This window comes from Sceloporus undulatus, chromosome 3 (genome assembly GCF_019175285.1).
Source record: "Sceloporus undulatus isolate JIND9_A2432 ecotype Alabama chromosome 3, SceUnd_v1.1, whole genome shotgun sequence".
Taxonomy (NCBI): domain Eukaryota; kingdom Metazoa; phylum Chordata; class Lepidosauria; order Squamata; family Phrynosomatidae; genus Sceloporus; species Sceloporus undulatus.
Window position 1 is genome coordinate 101508854 of NC_056524.1, and position 21349 is coordinate 101530202.

General features: G+C 40.8%; 1 protein-coding gene across 3 annotated transcripts in view; it reads right to left on the reverse strand.

Moving 5' to 3' along the window:
* Positions 1–10621, reverse strand: part of TBC1D8 (TBC1 domain family member 8) — a 47116-nt gene extending 36495 nt beyond the window's left edge. The window contains exons 1-2 of one of the 3 annotated variants that reach the window (XM_042456749.1): positions 10362–10621; positions 1006–1116 (exon numbers count right to left, since the gene is read on the reverse strand). In XM_042456749.1, the coding sequence (XP_042312683.1) occupies positions 1006–1116; positions 10362–10488 (238 nt within the window). In that variant the 5' untranslated portion in view covers positions 10489–10621. Of the gene's footprint in view, positions 1–960; positions 7508–10361 lie in introns of those variants that run through there. The other 2 variants (XM_042456748.1, XM_042456751.1) reach the window with 2 other exon arrangements.
* Positions 10622–21349: the final 10728 nt, after the last annotated feature.

Genomic DNA, 21349 nt, shown 5'->3' on the forward strand with positions numbered 1-21349 from the left:
ACTACACAAATGTACTACCACTCCCTTTTCCTTTTGTGTCGTGTCTTTTTAGATTGTAAGCCTGAGGGCAGGGAACCGTCTGACTAAAAGATTATATGTACAGCGCTGTGTAAATTTACAGCACTTTATAAATAAAGGTTAATAATAAATAATAATAATTGATGATATCCTAAAGCAGTACATCTACTATAGAAGCCACCTGAGATGTATGTATGGTAAAGCTGCTTTATTTTATGTTGCTGGGCAAGGAGTAGGGAGCTAAGTGTTTAAATGCTCCCCAACAATATTCTCCAGCACACACAGTACAAAGCTCCTATATCAGGGAGATTTAGGCTTTTTAAAGTACAGGTTAACTATTCCTTAACCAAACTGCTTGAGGCCAGAAGTGTTTTGGATTTTTTCTGGATTTTTGAATATTGGCATATACATAATGAAATATCTTGGAGATGGGACCCAAGTCTAAACATGAAATTAATTTATGTTTCGTATGCAGCTTATACGTATAGCCTGAAGGTAATTTTATTACACAACTTTTTAAATGATTTTGTGCATGAAACAAAGCTTGTGTACACTGAACCATCAGAAAGCAAAGGTTTCACTGTCTCAGCCACCCATGTGGACAATTTTGGATTTTGGAATATTTCATAATTTGGAATTCCAGATAAGGCATACTCAGCCTGTATTATAAAATTCCTTACAACGCAGCTGAGGTGTGTGTGTGTGTCTTCCAACATGAAAAGGCAATGTAGTGCTTTTTTCAAATGACTCGGCTCAGGCATTTTTACTATTATGTCAACATTTCTTTATATTACCTCAGTCCGCAAATGTTATAAATTATATTGAACTGTTAAATAAGCTCTTATAAAAAAGCAATGTTATTAATTTGGGTTACCTTCAGCACCTCTGACATGCAGACCACAACATGCTCACGCTTTAACTTTTGTGTGGTATGCAACTCACCAGTGGCTATGGCCCAGTAAAGTTCTGATCCAGTCAATAACTCACCACATGCTATGGCAGAGTAAGTAGGTGATCCTGGCACTTGCAGCAAAATTCGAAATGGAGCAACACGTGCATTAGAATCGAGCACAGCATCCAAAGCACCTACTAGACGACCTGAATGACAGGAACAGAAATGCGTATTAAAAATGAAGGATTCACTTGCAATACAACATTATTCCAAGAAAAATTACATGACGTCTTCCAAAATTGATTTACACAAAAGAAGTACAGACAGAAACAAGGTCATAAAATAAAGTGAATGAGAAAGACCAGTTATGTGTCAGGTTTACATGTTTTTGTCAGACTGCAGTGTTACATGTGAATCAAGTTTTTCAAATTTTGATAAAAGTTTGAAATCCAGTGTTCCTCAGTCTGAACATACAGACCTTGTTTTTTAAAAAAGTTGTTTCTACTGAAGATATTAGCCTAATAAACACTGGCTCTTGAGATGGATCAGTCTTAACACATTAATACCGCTCAGGACTGAATTTCATTCAGTTTGGGGGGGAACTGGGGTGGAGTGAATAATTTGTACTATTTGAGCACATTTTATCTGTGTAAGTCATACAGCATTACTACTTTTTGTGCTTTCAGTTTTTGTGATAAAGTATTTAACCATCACCAAATATGTATTTAACCTTAATAGGTATTAATGTCAAACAAGTGACTGGAAGATTGCAGGCCTTGACACAGACGGAACAAAAATGCAAAGCAATATGCAAACATTTGGACTAAGGTCTAATGTGCACTACAGAAATAATGCAGTTTATTTAAATAACGCAAATCCTGAGATTCCGTAGGACAGAACCATGACAGTTAAAGCAGTGTCAAATAGCATTATTTCTGCAGTGCAGGTACAACCTAGAATAATGGTTTTTAAAATAAGATCATCGGTAACTATTTCCAACTTATAGCATCGGTATATCAGCCTTGACCCAACATGGCATAGTGGTTTAAAGACTGCACTATGACTCTGGAGACCAGGGTCTGAATCCCCACTCAAAACCCACTGGGTGACCTTAGGCTAGTCACGAACTCTCAGCCTCAGAAAACCTTATGCCATAAGTCAGAAACAACATGGAGGCACACAACAACAACAACACCAGCCTTTTTGACCTTACAGGTTGTGCATGAGGATATGGCCTGAGAAACATCAACAGTGAAACAGCAGAGAAAGCCACACAATTATATGGGTTTCCCCTTTCCTATTACAGTATATTTAATTCCTATTTCTCTTTCTGAATGACTGATCTCATCAGCCAGTTCCTCATTTTATTTTGTAATTTTAAACATTCTATGGTCTTTATACTATTCACTGGCAAATACTGTAGGATTAATTTCTCACTGGCCATTTCATATGTTTTTAACTAGGAAATTAAAAAAACATATGAACGGTTCAGTGGATAAGCAATTCTAGTGAACAGAACCTGCATTTCAGTACAACTGTTCTAGTTTTCTCTATGATCCTTGTGTAAAGTTTACTAATTATGCCATAATTCTAGTGGCATACTCCTAAACACACACACACACATACACACACACATATATAAACACTGCATGGGGGAAGGAGTGTTAGTGAGAGGATAGTAGTATGTCAGAAAATTAGCAACTGAGTTGGTGCTCAGCCAAGAAAAAACTGTTTTTGGTGATAGGACATGCAGAGAAACACTTTCTTAACATGTAAGTAAGATGAAAGTTCAACTGAGTTGAGTGATGCTCAATCCCAGGTAAGTGGAAAGAACTCCAACTACAGATTAGTATCTGTCTAATGTAATGCTTCTAATGTCATCTAATTTCATGCTTCTGCATGGAAATACTCCCTGTCCCCACCTATTACAGCCACCCAAAAGCAGGGGACAGTAGAGCAGGGAATTCCCCACAAATGAGCAGTTGTGTGAGAGTGCTACAACAGATAACATCAGTCATATAAGGCAGCAGTGACTCTAGGGAGAGACCATCATCTTTTGTGGGGAAGGAGAATGACGTGACACCTGCCATGTGAATAGCTGTCTGGCCCAAATTGAGCCTGATCTAGCTGATCACACATCACAAAACGACACAGTAAACCTGAGGTTTCAGGGAAACTCTGGGGCTTCCCACGACTTTGCTAACTCTGGGGCAAAGTCATGTTAACTGGGAAACCCATAGTATTTCATTGGAAATTGCCGTACATCATGGAAACAGCCAGTACTAGCGTCTTCCCATGCAGAGAAGACCAAGTCCAGTAAGATCTTGCTATTGCATGTTAATGATTAAATTACAGTACTTTAAAAACTGCCAAGAATTTTGACACTATATTAACAAGAGTTCAGAAAAATGTATTTGATTACTCCATATGCACATGTCCTGTAGAGTCAACAACAACAGCTGTAGGGTGTAATGTGTATCTAAAAAACTTGTTTGCCTTAATTAACCTCATTTATGTCTTCAGTATTAAATATTACATCCTTAACATTCAAGGCAATTGAAAATATGACTAGATCTCTAAGACAAAATTCATGCAACATAGTGTATAACCGAAATACCACAAGCCGTATTTTGGAAATTGCACTGAACACATTTGTATTATTTATATAAATTCTATTCTGACTTCCTTTTTCTTAAAATCAAATCTGTTTTGTACATTCATTTTAAAATAAGTGCCTTTACATAAATCAACAGAGAAAATATTATTTTCAGACTTTGCAAATGCATAGGCAGCCTCTACTTTACAGGAACATGCATATGCTACATAACCACTTGATAACATCTAGCTGCATTTGTCTTTATATATTTTAGCTATTGGGCAAAAAAGAGATCTTTGCATGTGGTGTGTGGCAGAAAATGTATGCATGCGGCTGAAGCCAGAGAATAAATGCATGGCTGAAAATGCCTTTGAAGACTGGACTGGTGGAAAGCAACTGGGCTGTAAGTTGAGAAGTTCCCAGAAAGTAAGTTGTTTGCACCTCACTGGTTAGCTTTAGACAATCGACTCACTTTCACATCAGAACTACACAGAGGCTTACTTTACAGGATCGTTGTAACGATTACACTAAAATAAAACACTAAGACATAAATCTGATTGCTAAATCCTTCTCTAATGTTCTTTAAAAATTGTAATTCATTACAGTGTTTAAAATGTTTTATTTCACAGTAAAAGCTCATGTTTTTTTAATATCAAAAGTAATGAGAATAATATTTTTTTTCAATAGTTAGATTGCAGTCCTATGCACCCCTGAAGGTGCCAGATTCTGTGTGATTTTGAAAGCTAAGCAGGGTCAGGCCTGTTTTAGTACTTAGGAGGGAGATCATTAGAGAATATCAAGTGATGTAGTCTATAGCGAGAGGAAGGCAATGGCAAACGTCCTCTGAATAAATCTTGTCAAGAAAACACCATGATAAGATCGCATTAGTTTGGAGTTGACTTAAAGGAATATAACAAGGACCCAGAGAACAGAACAAAGCAGGAACTGTAATGTAGCATTAATGCTTCAAAACTATTTGCCCTTTATTTGAGCAAGTCATTTTTGTCAAATGCCCAACTCTAGACTAAATGCATGGATAGCAAAAAGACCCCCCCCCCCCCCAAAAGAAAGAAATCACACACAAAAATTGCCACTTGCCTAGGCCCAATCATAGGTAGGTTTGGAAGAGACGCCAAGGGCCATCCAGTCCAAACCCCTGCCATGCAGGAATACACAATTAAAGCAGCCCTGACAGATGGTCATCCAGTCTCTGTTTTAAAAAATCCCACCACACTCCAAGGCAACATAGTCCACTACTGAACAGCTGTTACTATCGAAAAGTTCTTCCAATGTTTAGGTGGAATGTCTTTTTCTGCAGTTTGAATTCACTGCTCTGTGTCCTAGTCAGTGGCATTACTGCCCAGGGTGTCACCCGGGGGGGATGCCTCTGCGGGGGCAGAGCCAAAAGGCCTCACCCTCTCACCTCAGTGCCATGCACCACTATACTCATGAGTAGAACAGTATGTGGCAGGGAGGTGGAGAGTGTGCTGTACTCTCCTTTGTTGCCACACGCTGCTGTACTCATAAGCAGAATGGTGTGTGGCAGGGCTGCGCTCAACTAAGTGTCATCCCTCTTTTGGGGCGTCACTCGGTGTGGTTTGCACCCTCCTTGTGATGCCATTGGTCCTAGTCTCTGGATCATCAAAAACCAAGCTTGCTCCATTCTCAATATGACATCTCTTCAAATATTTAAACATGGCTAACCCTACCTTCCCCAGGCTAAAAATACCCAGCTTCCCAAGCCACTCTCATGGGGCCTGGTTTCCAGATCCTTCCTCATTTTGGTCACTGTCCTCTGGACTTGTCCAGTTTGTCAATATCCTTCTTGAATGATGGTGCCCAGAACTGGACACAATATTCCAGGTAAAATCAGACCAAAGCAGAACAGACCATACTCGCTAACAATTCAACTTAGACAACAATCCTATGGTCATAAGTCCATAAGCTCCTTTTATCCCAGGTCTTTGGTGAAACCACTACCACTACCATTCCAGTCATGGCAGTGGTTTCCAGAGTGATCTCTTTCTATTGGTCAGACTCAGAACTCAGATCTCAAAGAACTAAAAAGACTTCTGGAGACGTGATGATGTTCAGGGAACTGGAAAGATATTCTGGATGCAAACCTGTATCAGCTCTAACAGGGAAGGAAATTTAAATGTAGCTATACAGTACATTGTGGTTTGGATCTTAAAACTATTCAGACATCAGAAAGACTCCTTAGATTACACTATTTTTGTTGTTATTGTTGTGCGCATTCAAATTGTTTCCGATATACAGCTACCCTAAGGTGTACCTACTATAAGGTTCTCTTGGCAAGATCTGTTCAAAGGAGATTCGCCTTTGCCTTTCTCTGAGCTGAGAGAGTGTGACTTATTATAGGGTTTTCTTGGCAAGATTGATTCAAGATTTGCCACTGCCTTCCTCTAAGGCTCAGAGTATGATTTGCCCAAAATCAACCAGTGGGCATCCATGGCTGAGTGGAAATTTGAACCCTTCTCTCCCAGAGTTCTAACCCAACAGTCAAACTACTATACCACAGTGGCTCTTGTTATCAAATATGAAGCTTCAAAAAGCAAGCTTTCAAAAAAGTTTAATTTAAAACTCTGTAATAATGTCTGTTGTGATACATTTCACACAAAACACTGTGAGATTTAAAGAACTGTATCTCACATATTATTTACTGCCAAGTTTTTCCCCCTCAGCACTTTATGGAACTACCATTTTATCCATACTTAAATCTGATTTCGATTGCAGGAAGGACTTTGGACAATATATTGTATTTAATTCTCTGATCTCCATTAAATAATCTCAATGGTGAAAGCAGTCATTCAGATTATGACCTTTTGAACAGTGATTTTCTGAGCACTGTGTACCACACTGGCATATCAGAAATAATTTCATTTAGTGCAGTTCATGGATTTCCAAGTATATACACACAACAACAACAACAACAACACTTGGGACAATGAATATTAGGAGCACATATATGAGACCTCACATAGGATTTCCTCATACGAATTATGTTTAGTTTCCCTTAATAACTGTTCAAGGGAACAATAAATGAATGCTTTGCTGGGGAAGAATAAATATGGATCTGGGAGAAATGAATTTAGGAGTCTAGCCAGGGCATGAAATAATTATTTGTTTTTCCGTAACATCTCATATTTCCCCCCCTAACATTTCATATATTCATCTCAAGCTGAAGCTATCTCAATACTATCAACTCTGTAAGTTAATTCTGCACAGTGTGAAGAAATAATATGGGTAAATATTTGCTTTGTCAGTTCATTTCTACAAACATCTAAGCAGATGGGAAAAATCAATGCATAGCATGGCACTGAAGAAAATTTTGGGTCAAGAATGGGATGAAGAAGTAATTTTAGGGTCTGGTGCTCAACCCACCACTGCCTTGGAATCAGTTTATAACCCTGAGTGACTAGTGTGCATTCTGTGAAATTGTTCTTGTACTGCAGCAGCAACTGTGCAGGCAAAGGACTGATCAGTATTTTAGGGCTCAGGCCGCCACCACACCTTGTACTCTCTAGCTTTGTCATGACCTTTGACTCCAGTTGAACATTCAAATTCCTACAATGGGCAGCCAAACAACTCCATGAAATTTGCAAGTAGAAAGCTGGGACAACAGCATTCCTCTTTTGTTTTTGCCTCAGTACCTGGTGTTCAGAAGGCTTCACTGCCATTTTATTACCAACTGGAATTGCCATGATCAAGTAGTCATTGAGACTTCACATCTTGGTTACTGCCAAGTACACTACCTGGGGTGACCCTTGAAGAGTGACCAAGAGCTTCAGATGTTCCAACATGCAGCAACTAAACTGTTAACTGGTGCATGGCATGATCATCATATTACTGAGAAATTGCCAGTTTCTTTCTGAGTCTAATTGAGAATGTGGGGTTTTAATATTAAAGCCAGTGTGGCGTAGTGTTGAGTGTTGGACTATGACTCTGAAGAGTAGGGTTTGATTCCCAGCTCAGCCACAGAAGCCCACTGGATAACCTTTTGCAAGTCACAAGCTCTCAGCCTCAGGGAAGGCAATGGCAAACCTCCTCTGGACAAATCTTGACCAAAAACCCCCAATAACAAACAAACCCATGAAAGGTTTGTCTTGGGGTTGCCATATGTCAGAAATGACTTGAAGGTAAACAACAACAAATAGGTGTGTCCTGGCTACCTAGTTGACAACCTGCCTCATTATGAACATGTCCATCTGCCAAGATCTTGAAGGGAAGCCCTCTTGAGAATACCAAAACCTGTGCACATGAAAGAAGGCTTTCTCCAGCAGGGCTGTAGAATTCAAATTATGTTAGTCTGTAGAATCAGTATGTAGAAAAATCTTCTAGCACTTTTGAGACTAACTAAAGAAAGAGGTTGGCAGCATGAGCTTTTGTAGACTTGAGCCGACTACCTCAGATGCATCTGGCTTACCACTCCACTAAATGCATCTGAGGAAGTCTACAAAAGCTCATGCTGCCAACTTCTTTCTTTCAGTTAGTCTCAAAGGTGCTACAAGATCTCGCTACAGTCAGTAGAATGTACTGTACTCTTCTCAGAGGCACAACCAGTTTAAGGGGCAAAGACACATCTCTTCAAACTGACCTTTTAAACTTTTTAAAAATGTTTATTGGCTACTTTTATTTCAATGGTCTTATTTGTGTATTTGCAGTGATGTTTATAATGGTTCTTTATTTTATTATTTATTATAAATTGATTTTAAAACTCTTTTAACTGTAATATATTTAATTCTTTTTAAGGGGGGGGAGATATTGTAATTTTATGTATTATATTGTATGTGGACGTTTTAGTGTCTTGCTACAGAGGAGTGGGATATTAATAAAAGTTTTATTTATTTTATTTATTATTCTATGGCTCACTTTGTTTTTAATGATGTTGTTAGCTCCCTGAAGTGGAAAGGCAGGGTGGGGAAATCCAGTTAAATAAAGATATGGGGTGGAACAGATAGGAGGAATGTTGGGTGCTGCTTAAGAACATGGTGGGAGCGGCATGAGAGAATGAATCCATTTGCAGCTTTCCCACTTTGTTCCCTGCTGCATGCAACCATCCAACTTCATCACAGTGTAAATCCAGACATATAGAGCATTAGGGTTTTATCTGTTGGGCACGAATCCTCACTCTGAAGGGCCTGTCTGAGGTTTCAGGTAACAGTACTGTACATGGCTGTTATTAAATAAGTCTGGAAAACAGCCTGAGAGAATAACATTGTTTAAAAATGTGGCACTGGCACTTCTTTTTTTCTGGCTTAGGGAGAGATGAATAATTTGACCATAACAGCACAACAGAGTAAGAGTCTACACCAGAGTTGCACCTGCGGCTGTCCGATACTGGAAAAGGCAAAGAGCGTGGGACGCTACGACCAATAACTTCCAATGAGAGGAAATATTAAGATAATTAAAAATACAGAAAATCTGTTTGAACTCGAGATATGCATCCAAAACAATAACCAAGACATTTTTTAAAATTTACACCTCTCCCGAACATCAGCTTTTTCCTGATATCCAAAACAACTCATTCCTTAAAGAAAAACACAACTCTCCATGGTTGTTTGGATCATTGGTTACTCACCATCTATATTTAGCCACCATTAAATTAGCTCCGTGAAAGCAGCGCTGCCTTAACCACTACTTTTTACTTTACTTGTATCTATAACAGAAATCGCAAACCACAAATGCAGTAGCACTCCTTTATCTTAAAAAGCATAGCAAACGCCAGTGTTTGTCCCTCACAATGCCCACCACTGCCTTGTCCGTATTGTTCCTTATGGGGAATTCCTAACTCCAATTGCCTCTTGCAAAATACCACTTATTTCAATACCTCTTGCAAAATATCACTTATTATGCTGTGTGTATGTCACAGCCGGGCTGAAACATATACTATCCCTCTCCTTGGCTCAGTGTTATCTCAAAAAGTTAAGTTCCAAGGCCTTATGAACTGTGTGCTTTACATGTTTCCTATCTTGACCCCTTCTCCCCCAGAAACAGCTGTTGCAGCAGCAGGCACCTGAACAATAAGTCCTATTAGAGGAGTGCATTTTGAATGCAATAGCCTTGGCAAAGTAGCCATAATGGGCTTTCCAGGGAACTGAAGCCTTTTATCCTCTGCCAAGGCGGAGAAGGGGTTTCTTCTCTTCCCCTGCTATGCCCCTGAAATCAAAACCCCACCCCAAAGGACAAAAAGAAGTGAGGAAGACAGGAGGAAAGTGTAGTGTAGCGCATGGTGCAGTGTTGGACTAGGAACCTGAGAGGCCAGGGTTCAAATTCTGGCTCTGCCATGGAAACCCATTGGGTGACCCCCTGGGCAAGTCACACTCTCTCAGCCTCATGACGAACCAGCTCTGAAGAAACCTGCCAAGAAATGACTTGAAGGCACAAACAACAAGAAGAAGAACATGCAGGACCCCCTCTTTTTAGGAAACAGAAGGAAGAGCCTTGTTTCTTCCCCAGCAGAAGCAGAAGGACTAAGGGCTCCCTTCCTTCCCTTCAGGGAAGTTACTTCCTCCTCAGTTTCCAGTCTGAGGAAAGGGGGCTAAATAGCCCTCCTCACAAGCAGAGGCGTCCTCCTTTCTCCTGGACACGTCCTCCATTTCAACCTCCCCAAAAGGTCCTCCATTTTGAGCATGGCCAAGAAGCAAGGGTTTTGGCAGGGCTTTAACTCTGTGACTGACTCTCTGCTATGGAATTCTGGGAGTTGGAGTTTGTTGTGGGGCCCAGAATTCCATAGCAGAGCGCCAGACAAAGAGTTGAAGCGGTTCCAAACCGGGTTATTCTCCCCCCAGTGTGGGCGCAGCCCCATAGCCCCGAACCGTGACGTCTGTCCCCCACCGGTGAATCGTCCCCCGCCGTCTCCGTGTCCCCGTCGGCGCTGGAGGATGAAGTATCCGCTGCTCTTGTGGGTGACCCAGAGCTTGAGGGCGCTTTTGAGGAGCACCTCCTCGGGCTTCAGCCACATCGTTGGCGGTGGGCCTCCCTCCCGACCAGGGCTCCCGCGCTCTCACATCGTCCTCCTCGGCTCTCTCCCCAGGAGCCACCGCCACCGCCACGGCCCCCCTCCCTGCCTCCTCCCCGCCTCAGGAAGAAAGAGAGTCCTCCTCCTCCTCCTTCTCTCTCTCTCTCTGAGGGAGGCAGTGCCCAGGGAACCTGGCCTGGACGCCTCAGGAGGAGGAGGAGGAGGAGAAGGAGGAGGAGAGGGGAAAGGAAGCCCCGGCCTCCTCCTCCTCCTCCTCCTTCCCCCTCACAAACACACACTGCTCCACACACACAACAACAACAACCACACCGTTCCTCTCTCCCAAAGAGTTAGGGCCGCCTCCTGGCCTCAGGCTTCTTCTAGTAATTCTGACTGGGATGGAGGGGCCCAGGCTTCCTCATAGCTTTGGGACTCGGAGTATTATTATTAGTATTAGTATTATTATTATTCTATATGTTTATTTGAAGTCAGGGAGGGAGGGACAGGTTTCCTCATGGCTTTAGGATTATTGTTGTTGTTGTTATTATTATTATTATTTATTTGGAGCCAGGGATGAGGCGCAGGTTTCCTCATAGGTTTGGAATAATAATAATAATAATCCCAAAGCTATGAGGAAACCTGTCCCTCCATCCCTGACTCCAAATTTTTATATATATATATATATGGAGTCAGGGATGAAGGGACAGGTTTCCTCAGCTTTGGGATTATTATTTGTTTGTTTGTTTGTTTGGAGCCAGGAATGGAGCAACAGTTTTTCTCATAGCTTTAGGATTACTGTATTATCATCATCATCATTTGGAGCCAGGGATGGAGTGACAGGTTTCCTCATAGCTTTGGGATCATCATCATCATCCTTATTTATTTGTTGCTGTGTGCCTTCAAGTGATTTCCAATTTATGTGGACCCTAAAACATAGGGTTTTCTTTGGCAACTTTCTTCAGAGGGTTTTTCCCCTTGCTATCTATCGCCTGAGGCTGAGAGTGTGTGACGTCCCTAGGTCAGTGAGTTTACATGGCCAAGCCGGGATTTGAACCCTGGTCTTCCGGAGTCTTATTAGTCCAACGCTCCAATCACTACATCACGCTGCCTCTCATTATTTATATCCTGCTCTCCCCTCCCCCCAAATAATTGGGACACAAAATGGATTACAATTTTATTTTTATTTTTTTTAAAAGTGGGCATTAGGATAGAATTAAACTAGTATAGTGTTGAAACACACGCTCCAGCTTCTCAACGTCCTTTTTAAATTGTGGTTCCCAGAACTGGACACAGTATTCCAGGTGGGGCCTGAGCAGAATAGAGTGGCACTATTACTTCCCTTGATCTAGACACTATACTTCTATTAATGCAGCCTAGAATCCCATTGGCCTTTTTAGCTGCCATGCCACACTGTTGACGCATATTCAACTTGTGTTCTATTAGGACTTCTAGATTCCCGTGTGCCTTCAAACGGCCTGTGGATTTCTGGTTACCCCATTAATTTCATAGGAATTTGTTTCCTGTTCTCCCTCCCCCCAAATGGGACTGAAAATGGGTTTAAAAGAACAATGCAATTAAAAACATATAAAAAGAGAGTAAAAACATGCTAAAGAGAGCCTAAGAGCATTTTCTTAGGCAAAGAAGAGGATTTTTTTTTTGCCAATATAGCAAACAGCACATGAACACTAAATAATCTCATTTCTCGGGGTGGAGGTGGGTATGAAGAAGTGCCAGCTCCAGGACAGGGCAGATAGACCTCCCAAATGAAAGTTTGGGAAATGAGCCAGTGGATATACTATGATGCCAAAACAACAACAGCGCTCACCAAGGGAATTGCCATATGATGTGTTTTATTAATGCACTTTTGCATTTTCCACAGATGTGATGGGAATGTAAAACTTTCCAACAGCTATAATGTGTTTGATTTTTAATGCCTCATTTCCAGGTTCTAACATTCACACATGCAAAGAGCAGTCTTTTTATTTTTATGTGAAAACTGCAGAATGAGCCAGTGTGATGTATCAGTTTGAGCATTGTCTGAAGTCTGAAGATGAGGGTTCGAATCTATGCTCAGCTGTGGAAACCCACTGGGTGAGCTTGGGCAAGTCACACACACAGGAATACAAATTCCCTCTGAACAAATCTTGCCAAGAAAGCCCCATGATAGGTCACCTTAAATAGGAAACAACTTGAAGGTACACAACAACAGTAAATAGCATTCTGTACTCACATCACTGGGTGAGATGTATAGCTCTTTCCATCATTCATTTCCCTGTGTAATTGCTGAAATTATGTTGGAAAAGCATCTAGAATAGCCTTCTGCAATATGGTGCTCTCACATTTGTTGGACTACAATTCCCATTGCCCACAAGCTTCCATGGTCAGTGGTATTGGGACTTGTCCAACACATCTGGAGGGGGCTAGTTTGGGAAAAGTTAATCTAGATAATCAGAGGACAAATGGGCACGAGTTGAACATTAAAAACAGAAATACTGTATCCAGACACTGGCTTTTCTGGACTTTCTATTGTTGCTGAGGAGCTGTCTTCAAAACAGTTTCAAAGAGAGACTGGAAAGAGAAACAGCTGAATTAGGACACACCTAGAAAATCCAGTAAATTGGCAGTGGTCTGAACAGAGATAATGGTTTCTTGGCACAGTAGATATTAAAACACTGGTTGACATTCCAGGTAGTAGGTAGGGCTCTGATTTATTGCAACAGTTCACTGGTCCTGTGCCCATATCAATGCAGACTGTTTCATAGCATATTTTCCCCTAAGGTATTGCAATAACCATAAGAATGATGATGCTTCTTGTATTACCTCTGTGGAAAGTTACCCTGCCAACATATTGTTGATGTGGTCAAGGCCATTCAATCATATTTTGAAATTAAATATATACAGTATAAGAATGCACACAATGTTAGCCAGTATTATATATCTTCCCACAAAACTATGTGAGAATGTTCAGCAATATCCTTAGTTTGTTCTTTCTTTATAATTCTTCAACTGAAACATGTTTTCATACATTTTTGTCTTTTCTCTCCCCCCCTCACCTCCCCATGTTGGCCATGAGAGACACAATAGGCATCAACATTGTTTGGTGCTCATTTATCCTTACAATAACGCCTTTACTTTCCATTACATGCCATTCTGGCTGACTTTTGGGCAGCTGTACAGCAGATAGTCTCTGAACAGTACTCACACAATAAGAGTACACAGCAGTCTTTAAAATCAGAACAATGAGAGAATTCATCTGGTTTATATCAATGTTGTTGTTCTTGACCACAATAATAGAGAAAATGTATGCCTTGCCTTGCTATCCTGCTTTATCTAAGCTTTTCCTTTTAAATTTCAAATGTGCCACCTGGGGTTGTTTCAAAAGTGCAGTTGTAGCAGTTGCAGAAAGAAGTGGAGGGCACACTATAAATAAATAAAAATTCGGTTATCCCTGAAGTGTACCTGAAGCCTGAACATTGGACTATGACTCTGGAGAACAGGGTTCGAATCCCTGCTTGGCCATGAAAACTCTGGGGAAAGTCACACTTTCTCAACCTCAGGGGAAGGCAAAAGCAGCCCCCCTCCAACTGAACAAATATTGCCAAAAAAGCCACATGATCGGGTTGCCTTAGGGTTGCAGTAAGTCGGAAATGACTTGAAAGCAGACAACAGTTAGTACTTGATTTATTTTTTGTGGGTTTTTCAGATTATGTGGCCATGTTCTAGAAGAATTTCCAGGCAAGCATTCGCTGAAAATGTCAGCCGGAGATGCTGGTGGGTTTTTTGGGGGGAAGAATATGCAAACCTCCTCTGAAGAAATCTTGCCAAGAAACCCCCATAGGGTCTCCATAAGTTGGAAACAACTTGAAAGCACACAACACACACCCATTCACTTTGCTCCAGTTGAACAGACTGTAGGATGACATCCCTACAGTGCTGGCCTATGGATAGATACTCATAAATTCAACAGGGCTTAATCTCAGGAAAATATATATAGAATTACAGCCTTAATTGTTACCATGGTAAAAGTCACTGTTATGAGAATACTGAACCACTTTTTAATGGCACACTTAAGTTGATCTCCTAATGATTTATTTTAGCTATGAACACAGTTAATATTCCTATTTCAGGACTGCTAACCAAAATCAATAATCCTCTATTAAATGGATTTTACTGCTGCAATACCTTGTATAAATATGTATAAAAGCATTCACTGTTATGTGGAGATGGAAGAAAACAAATACACTAAAGAGTACTTCATACTTTAAAAGCACTAAAGAATTGAATGTGGAACTATGTTCTGGAATAGAAAAATTATGTACGTAGCTGTGCAATGCACTTACAAAATATTGTCAAAAAGAAGCAGAAGCATACCAGTGAAGCAAGAAGCAAATGAAGAACATTACCAGTGTTTTCAAAGCTTTCTCCACAAATGCTCTGCAATGATAATGATTCATGTAAATATATCACATTTTATCTTCTTCCAGAACACCATTACGCTGGCATCTCAGTCTACATGCCTTGGAAGCAAATACTAATCCAGCTGTTATGCGAGATGGGAAGAATAAAAGAATGTATGGCTTTCATTTCTCATTCTTTCTCATTCTGTTCTAGCCCACAAAAATAAAAATTAACATATGTCACCTGCACTGAGGACTGCAAAAACTCTGCAGTTTCTAGTAATTTTATAAGCTCAGAGCTGCAGGAGCAGCCTACATGAAGAGGCAAGCCTTTTTTCAGGTCATCACCTCTAAATAGAATTTGGACCATCACAGACAACTTCCTGGTTCAATTATTTTCTTTAAATGCCCTATAGAGTGATGAGGTAGTGGCAAGCCTACATTGTTTCTTCACTTCCTTCTTTACTTCTTTAAAGACACAGCTATGTTAGTCTGGAAAATTAGGATACAACGGGATCTTTGAGACTAATTGTAAGAGAGAAATTGGTAGCATGAAATTTCATAGATGAGCCTACTTCCTCAGATGCACGGAGTAGAGTGGAAAGTCCCGGGACACAGGGACGTAGCCAGGATTTTGGGAAGGGGGGGGGCTCAGGCTAAGTGCCACCATTATAATGGAGCTTGGGCGTGGCAGCACAGCAGCGCACACCATTAATTATATCTTACAGAAGGGTGGGTCCAGACCCCACGGATCCCCCTGGACTACGTCCCTACGGGGCAGGCAGGATGACCAGATTTCATAACCATAAAGGAGGACAAGGCACCACAAAATGTAAAACTCTCAAGACAAATATAGGATATTACAAGATAAAAGCTAAAACACAATTATAAACATAAATTCATGCTTCTTAGCCATGCTCGAAATGGAGGACATTTTGAAATTCATCCTGGACAGAAGATTGGCATGTAGGACATGTCCTGGAAAAGGAGGACATCTGGTCACCTTGGGGGCAGGCCTATTTAGCAATCTGTGTGAGAATGTCCATAAGAATGCAAAACTTTGTGGATGTGGAAATGAGGTGACAGATTCAGTTTTAATTAAGGTTGCTGGGGACAAGGCAAAGAATGTCACCTAAAGGGAAGGTGAGTGGATAACCATATAAATGAGTATTGGGATGTAGTATGGAAACCGAAAAGAAGACATGAACTGGTCAACAGAGCCCCCCATGAGGCTGTGTTATAATGTGTGTAGTGTGCTAGGAAACCTTTACTTCTAAAACAAACTGAGGGTAGAATTCAGAGACATAGCCATGTTTGTCTGGAATATCAGTGTGCAAAGGAACCTTGTAGCACCTTTGCAACTAATTATGTAGGAGAAGTTGTAGCATAAGCTTTCATAGACTTGGGGCAAAACAGGCCGCACTGAAGGAGTGGCTTCTGGCTGCCCTTTGAGCACTAGATCGGGGCCAGGGCAACAGCATGCTGCGGCCCTGATCCAGCACATTCCTGGCACAAAAAGAAGCGGCAGAAAGCTGCTCCTTTTTTGCACTGGGAAAAAGGTGCCTTTGCCACTGCGGCGGCAGTTTTTCCACATTTTGGCGAAGTCTAAATGCTACGCTACCAAAATGCTGCCATCATGTGGTTGCTCAGAGCGGCTTCTTGCCATGTTCCTAGTGGCTTGGGGGCATGCGTTGTGCGTATCCATGCCTGCAAGCCGCTGGGTATGTGCTGCATTTTACCCGTCTGTTTTCCCAGTTGGTCTACTTTCTCAGATGCATGGGGTGAAATTATGCCCAGGAAAGACTGTTATAATTAGATTGTATGAATATCTATGGAAATGCAAAACATGTGGGCATGGTGACAAGTTCAGCTTTAATTATGGTTATCGAAGGATAGGGACAGGAGGGAAGATATTGCCTATGGCCAAGGTGGGTGGGTGTCCATATGAAATGGGAGGGAGTTTAGGAATGTGCTCTGGGTAGTCAGAGAACCAAAAGGGAGCTATGCTAAACTGGCTAAGAGTGTCCAGTCAGTGTTATTATATGTGTAGTGCCCCGGGAAGCCATTGTCTTTGTTCAACCCACTGTTGATAGACTGGAGTTTGTGACTATATTGTAATTCAGCTGTTTTTCTTTATTATCTCCCTCTGTTGTTTTTCTGTTCAAGGACCACTGTCCTGAGGTCAGAGGTAGAATGCCCAGGAAGACTGAAGTGTTGTGCAACAGGCTTTTGTGTATTCACGTTTCTAATATCTGATTTATGTCCATTTATTCTCTGGCATAGAGACTGGTCTGTTTCCTGAATGCAGAGTACTGAAGGGCATCATTGACCGAGGATTGCATTAGAAGATGAGCAAGTTAAAGTGTCTCTAATATTGTGAGCTATGTGATTAGGTGCTGTGATGACATTTTCCAAGTAGATGTGTGGGCAGAGTTGGCATCTGGGTTTGTGGCTTGTATGTCTTGTATGTGTCTCCCCACCTGTGTTGTACATTCCCCTGAAAGTAAAGAACTGTTTCAGATTGGGAGGCTGTCTGTAGGCCAGGAAAGATCTTTCTACCAAGAAGAGCCTTTTAGAGGGCAGCATTATTGTTCAAAATAGGCTGTACTTCAGCGATGATACATCTGAGTGGGTTTAGTTGGGAGCTGTATTTGACCACTAGTGGGGTTATGTAATTTCATGTCTTCACTTCTGTTGTGTAATAGACCCCCCCCCTTTAATAGAATTTTTGTCATGTGCCTCCAAGTTCTAACTTATGGCAACCCTATCTCAGGGTTTTCTTGGTAAGGTTTGTTCAGAGTGGGTTTACCTTTGCTTTCCTCTGAGGCTTAGAGAATGCAACTTGCTGAAGGTCACCCAGTGGGTTTCCACAGCCCAGCAGGGATTCAAACTCTGGTCTCTAGAGATGTGGTCCAACACTTAAACACACTGGCTGGTGTATAAGGAGAGAGAAATTCAAAAACCAATGCAATATAATATAAAGCAAACTGACACACATTTATAACCAACATATGCAAGAATGTAAAACAATATTAAACTAAAATTCCAAAAGCTTTGGGAAACAATTTTTTTTCTAAAAATAGATTTAAAAACAAAACTGTTTCACATTAATCCATCTTTCTTTTTTTATAAAAATCCAACCAAAAACTCTCTTCTGATATGGCTGCTGGCATTTAAATATACCCAACTTTCTCAAAGGCCAAATTTTATTTATAGCTTTATTGTATTTTTAAAAATTCCTGCGATGATTTGCACAGAAGTAGTTATGTTGAAAAGAAAAACAGAATCAAGGGGAAGGGGGAAGATATGCCATTAAAAGTAGACATATGCATAGAAGTCCTGCCACCTTCAGTAGGATTTACCTTCAGGAAATTGTACAGATAGTCATTTGTCTAGATAATGTTTAATTCAACAGTGCTTGCAGTTGGACTGCTGCCACATTCCTGAATACCTCATCACTTAAGCCAGGTGGGCAAATGTAGGAGGCTAGCGGGCCACATTAGCCCTCAATGAGTCCTTGCAGACTGCACCCCCCCATGCCCCTCCAAAATAAAAAGATGCCTTCTAAGGGAGATGGGGGCATTTTTGCTATATTTTTAGTGTCCTGCCCACCAGCCAATTTAGGCCCAGCCAGGAGAAGCCCTTTTTAACAAGGAGTTGGAAATAACTTCCTTTTCATTTCTTGTTTCAGAAAAGACCTCTTAGATCTAAACTGGCCCATGGGGGCAAAACTTTCCATGTCCCCAGAACACATTGGGGACAAAATTAATTTGTGTTTTTTTTTAAATTGCAAAATAAATACTTCAGGGCCCTGGGGGCCAAAAAACACAGCTGGGGCCCACATACAGCCTGCAGGACATAGTTTGCCTACCCAGCGTAAGAGAAAATTCACGAGTGGACAGTAGTTGATACGTCTTTGGAGCTCAGTGTGGGATTCTTCCCTTGAGATGGCTGCAACTATTTCTTCCCTCAATAATAAGACACTAATAATCACCTGGTTCTCACTGCCAGACCCTTTGTCTCAGTTTAACTAACCAAGCTGGGCAAGGATCAGAAGTGCTGGTGACTAAACAACCTTTCCAAGCATCATGTCAATATCCTCAGTCTTCACCTGCAGGAACTGATACCATAAAACTAGGTCAGTGGTACTCTGGATACTTCCACCGAAACTGTATTGATAATCATCTCAAGATGAAGTATGAGCTACTTTGTCGTTAACAGTGCTGAGCAAACATATTGTAGCATAAAGTAAAATATATGTAGGGTATAATATATGTAATAAGGTAAGGATCTGTTGGGATTGGGAAGGGATGAGAGAATGAAATGTTGGGAGTGACTAATAATTAGCTGAATGTTTTATGTGTTGTTTTATGTGACAACGTGTATGCAGAAAAAAGAGATAAGATCAGCAGTTAAATTCAGCTAGGATTAAAAACTGATAAGGATAGTTTGTAGCTTCGATTAGGAATCAGACATGTTACATAAGTAACTGTATATTGAACTACTTGTTTAATAAATTATTTTTGTATTGTACATATATTGGAGCACTAGCATAGTGCTATTGTTGAGTTCAGACACATGGTGTCTGTCATGGCAACAGTGGCTCAAGAGCAGTGGTATCTAGCTGTGGGATTACAGGAAAAAAAGGTCTCATACATGAACAGTGAAGGTTCCCATAAGTGGTGTTGGCATTGGTTGGTTAGGGGAGGTCTTCACATTTCGTGCCATAGTGGTGGAGTAAGTACAACTTCTCACAGAGACTATGGTCAAGCAATCAGAAAAAGACTTAAGATTTGGAAGGGCAATTCAGCTTTACTGAGCATTATCTTTTCCAGTGAGTCATGTTGTCCCATGATATATCCAAAGTACCATAACCTCAGTTTAATCATTTTGGTTCACAGTGAGAGTTCAGGCTTGATTTGCTCTATGACCCATTTAGTGGTCATTTTGGCTGTCCATGGTATCTGCAGAATGCCACTCCAGGACTAGATTTCAAATACATTGATCTCACTGTAAATTTTCTTCACTCTCTTCACAGCTTCCACATTCATACATAATAATTAGAAGTACCACAGCATGGATGATCCTGACATATCTTTAGACTGAAGTGTAAAGTTCATATCTTTACACAGAAGAGTAAAGTTCCTTCATAATTGCACTTGTTAGCCAACAGTCCCTGAGAAATGGACAAGAGAATTAGAACAGAATTGCTATAATCCGTCAGAGATGTTGCCATCTCTCAGATATTGGAGTCTTTCTCCCCATTTTAAAAAAAGAAAATATTTTCCAAAATGTCTCAGTGCTTAAGTCCATGACATATAATGCACATTATGTGTAGTTTGCCCCACTCTTTTCATGGCATCTTGTTGCTCTGCTCGTAAATTATTTGTGTTTCTGCTGTGTGACGATAGCGCAACTGTAATCTGGATGGGTTGGGGGGCTGATTTTGGCAGCCTAATGTCAGGTATGGGTGATATTGCTTGTCAATGGCCATCTTATGATAGGAGTTGTAGTGCAGCTCAGTCTCTGGAGAGAATCATGCTGGAGAAGGCTGACTAGATGACCAGGACATTTTCTCCACCTCAGCCTCTGAATCCATGAAAAGGGCAACTTCTACTGACTGAGAAAATGTGTGTGAAGCACTCTGGAAAAAGTACTGTCTACATGTTCACTATTACCTGGTGTCATTTACTCTGAAAGATGTTGCTAATGCTATATTCAGATTACCATCTTCAACATTGCTTCTGTATAGAGGTTGTGAAACACTGAATTACTCAGCAAGCAGTCAGCAAGAAATAAGAGAGAAAGTCAGTGAAGAGGCCTGAAAACGAACTCTTCTAGTTAATATTCATACTAACATTCCGTTTATATTTGGCAAGCCTTCTTTCAGTCTTATTCTATGCATACAAAACCCATGGAATCAATATGACATTTACCTGTACTTCAAGTGCATGTGACAGTGAGTGTGTTGTGCATGTGCCGGCGTCAAGTCACCTGTTGACCTATGGGACACCATCAATTTCATACGGTTTTATTTATTTATTCTATTTACATCCTGCTTTTCCCATAAAATTGGGACTCAAAGAAGCTCACAATTAAAAAAAAACATACAGAGAGAGATGTTTGCATACAAACATATACAGAAAGAGAGCCTAAGCGAGTTTTCTTAGGCAAGGCATACTCAAAGAAGGTTTTCCCACTTTCTTCCTCTGAAATACAGCCTACAGCACCTAGCATTTGTTGGTAGTCTCTCAGATCTCATCTAATTATCTTCCCCTCCACCATTCCCTTCTCCTTTTGTGTCGTGTCTTTTTAGATTGTAAGCCTGAGGGCAGGGAACCGTCTAATTAAAGGGATTGTATGTACAGTGCTGTGTAAATTTACAGCGCTTTATAAATAAAGCATAATAATAATAATAATAATAATAATTAGAAGCTAAGCAGCATCAGCCTTGGTTTGTAATTGGA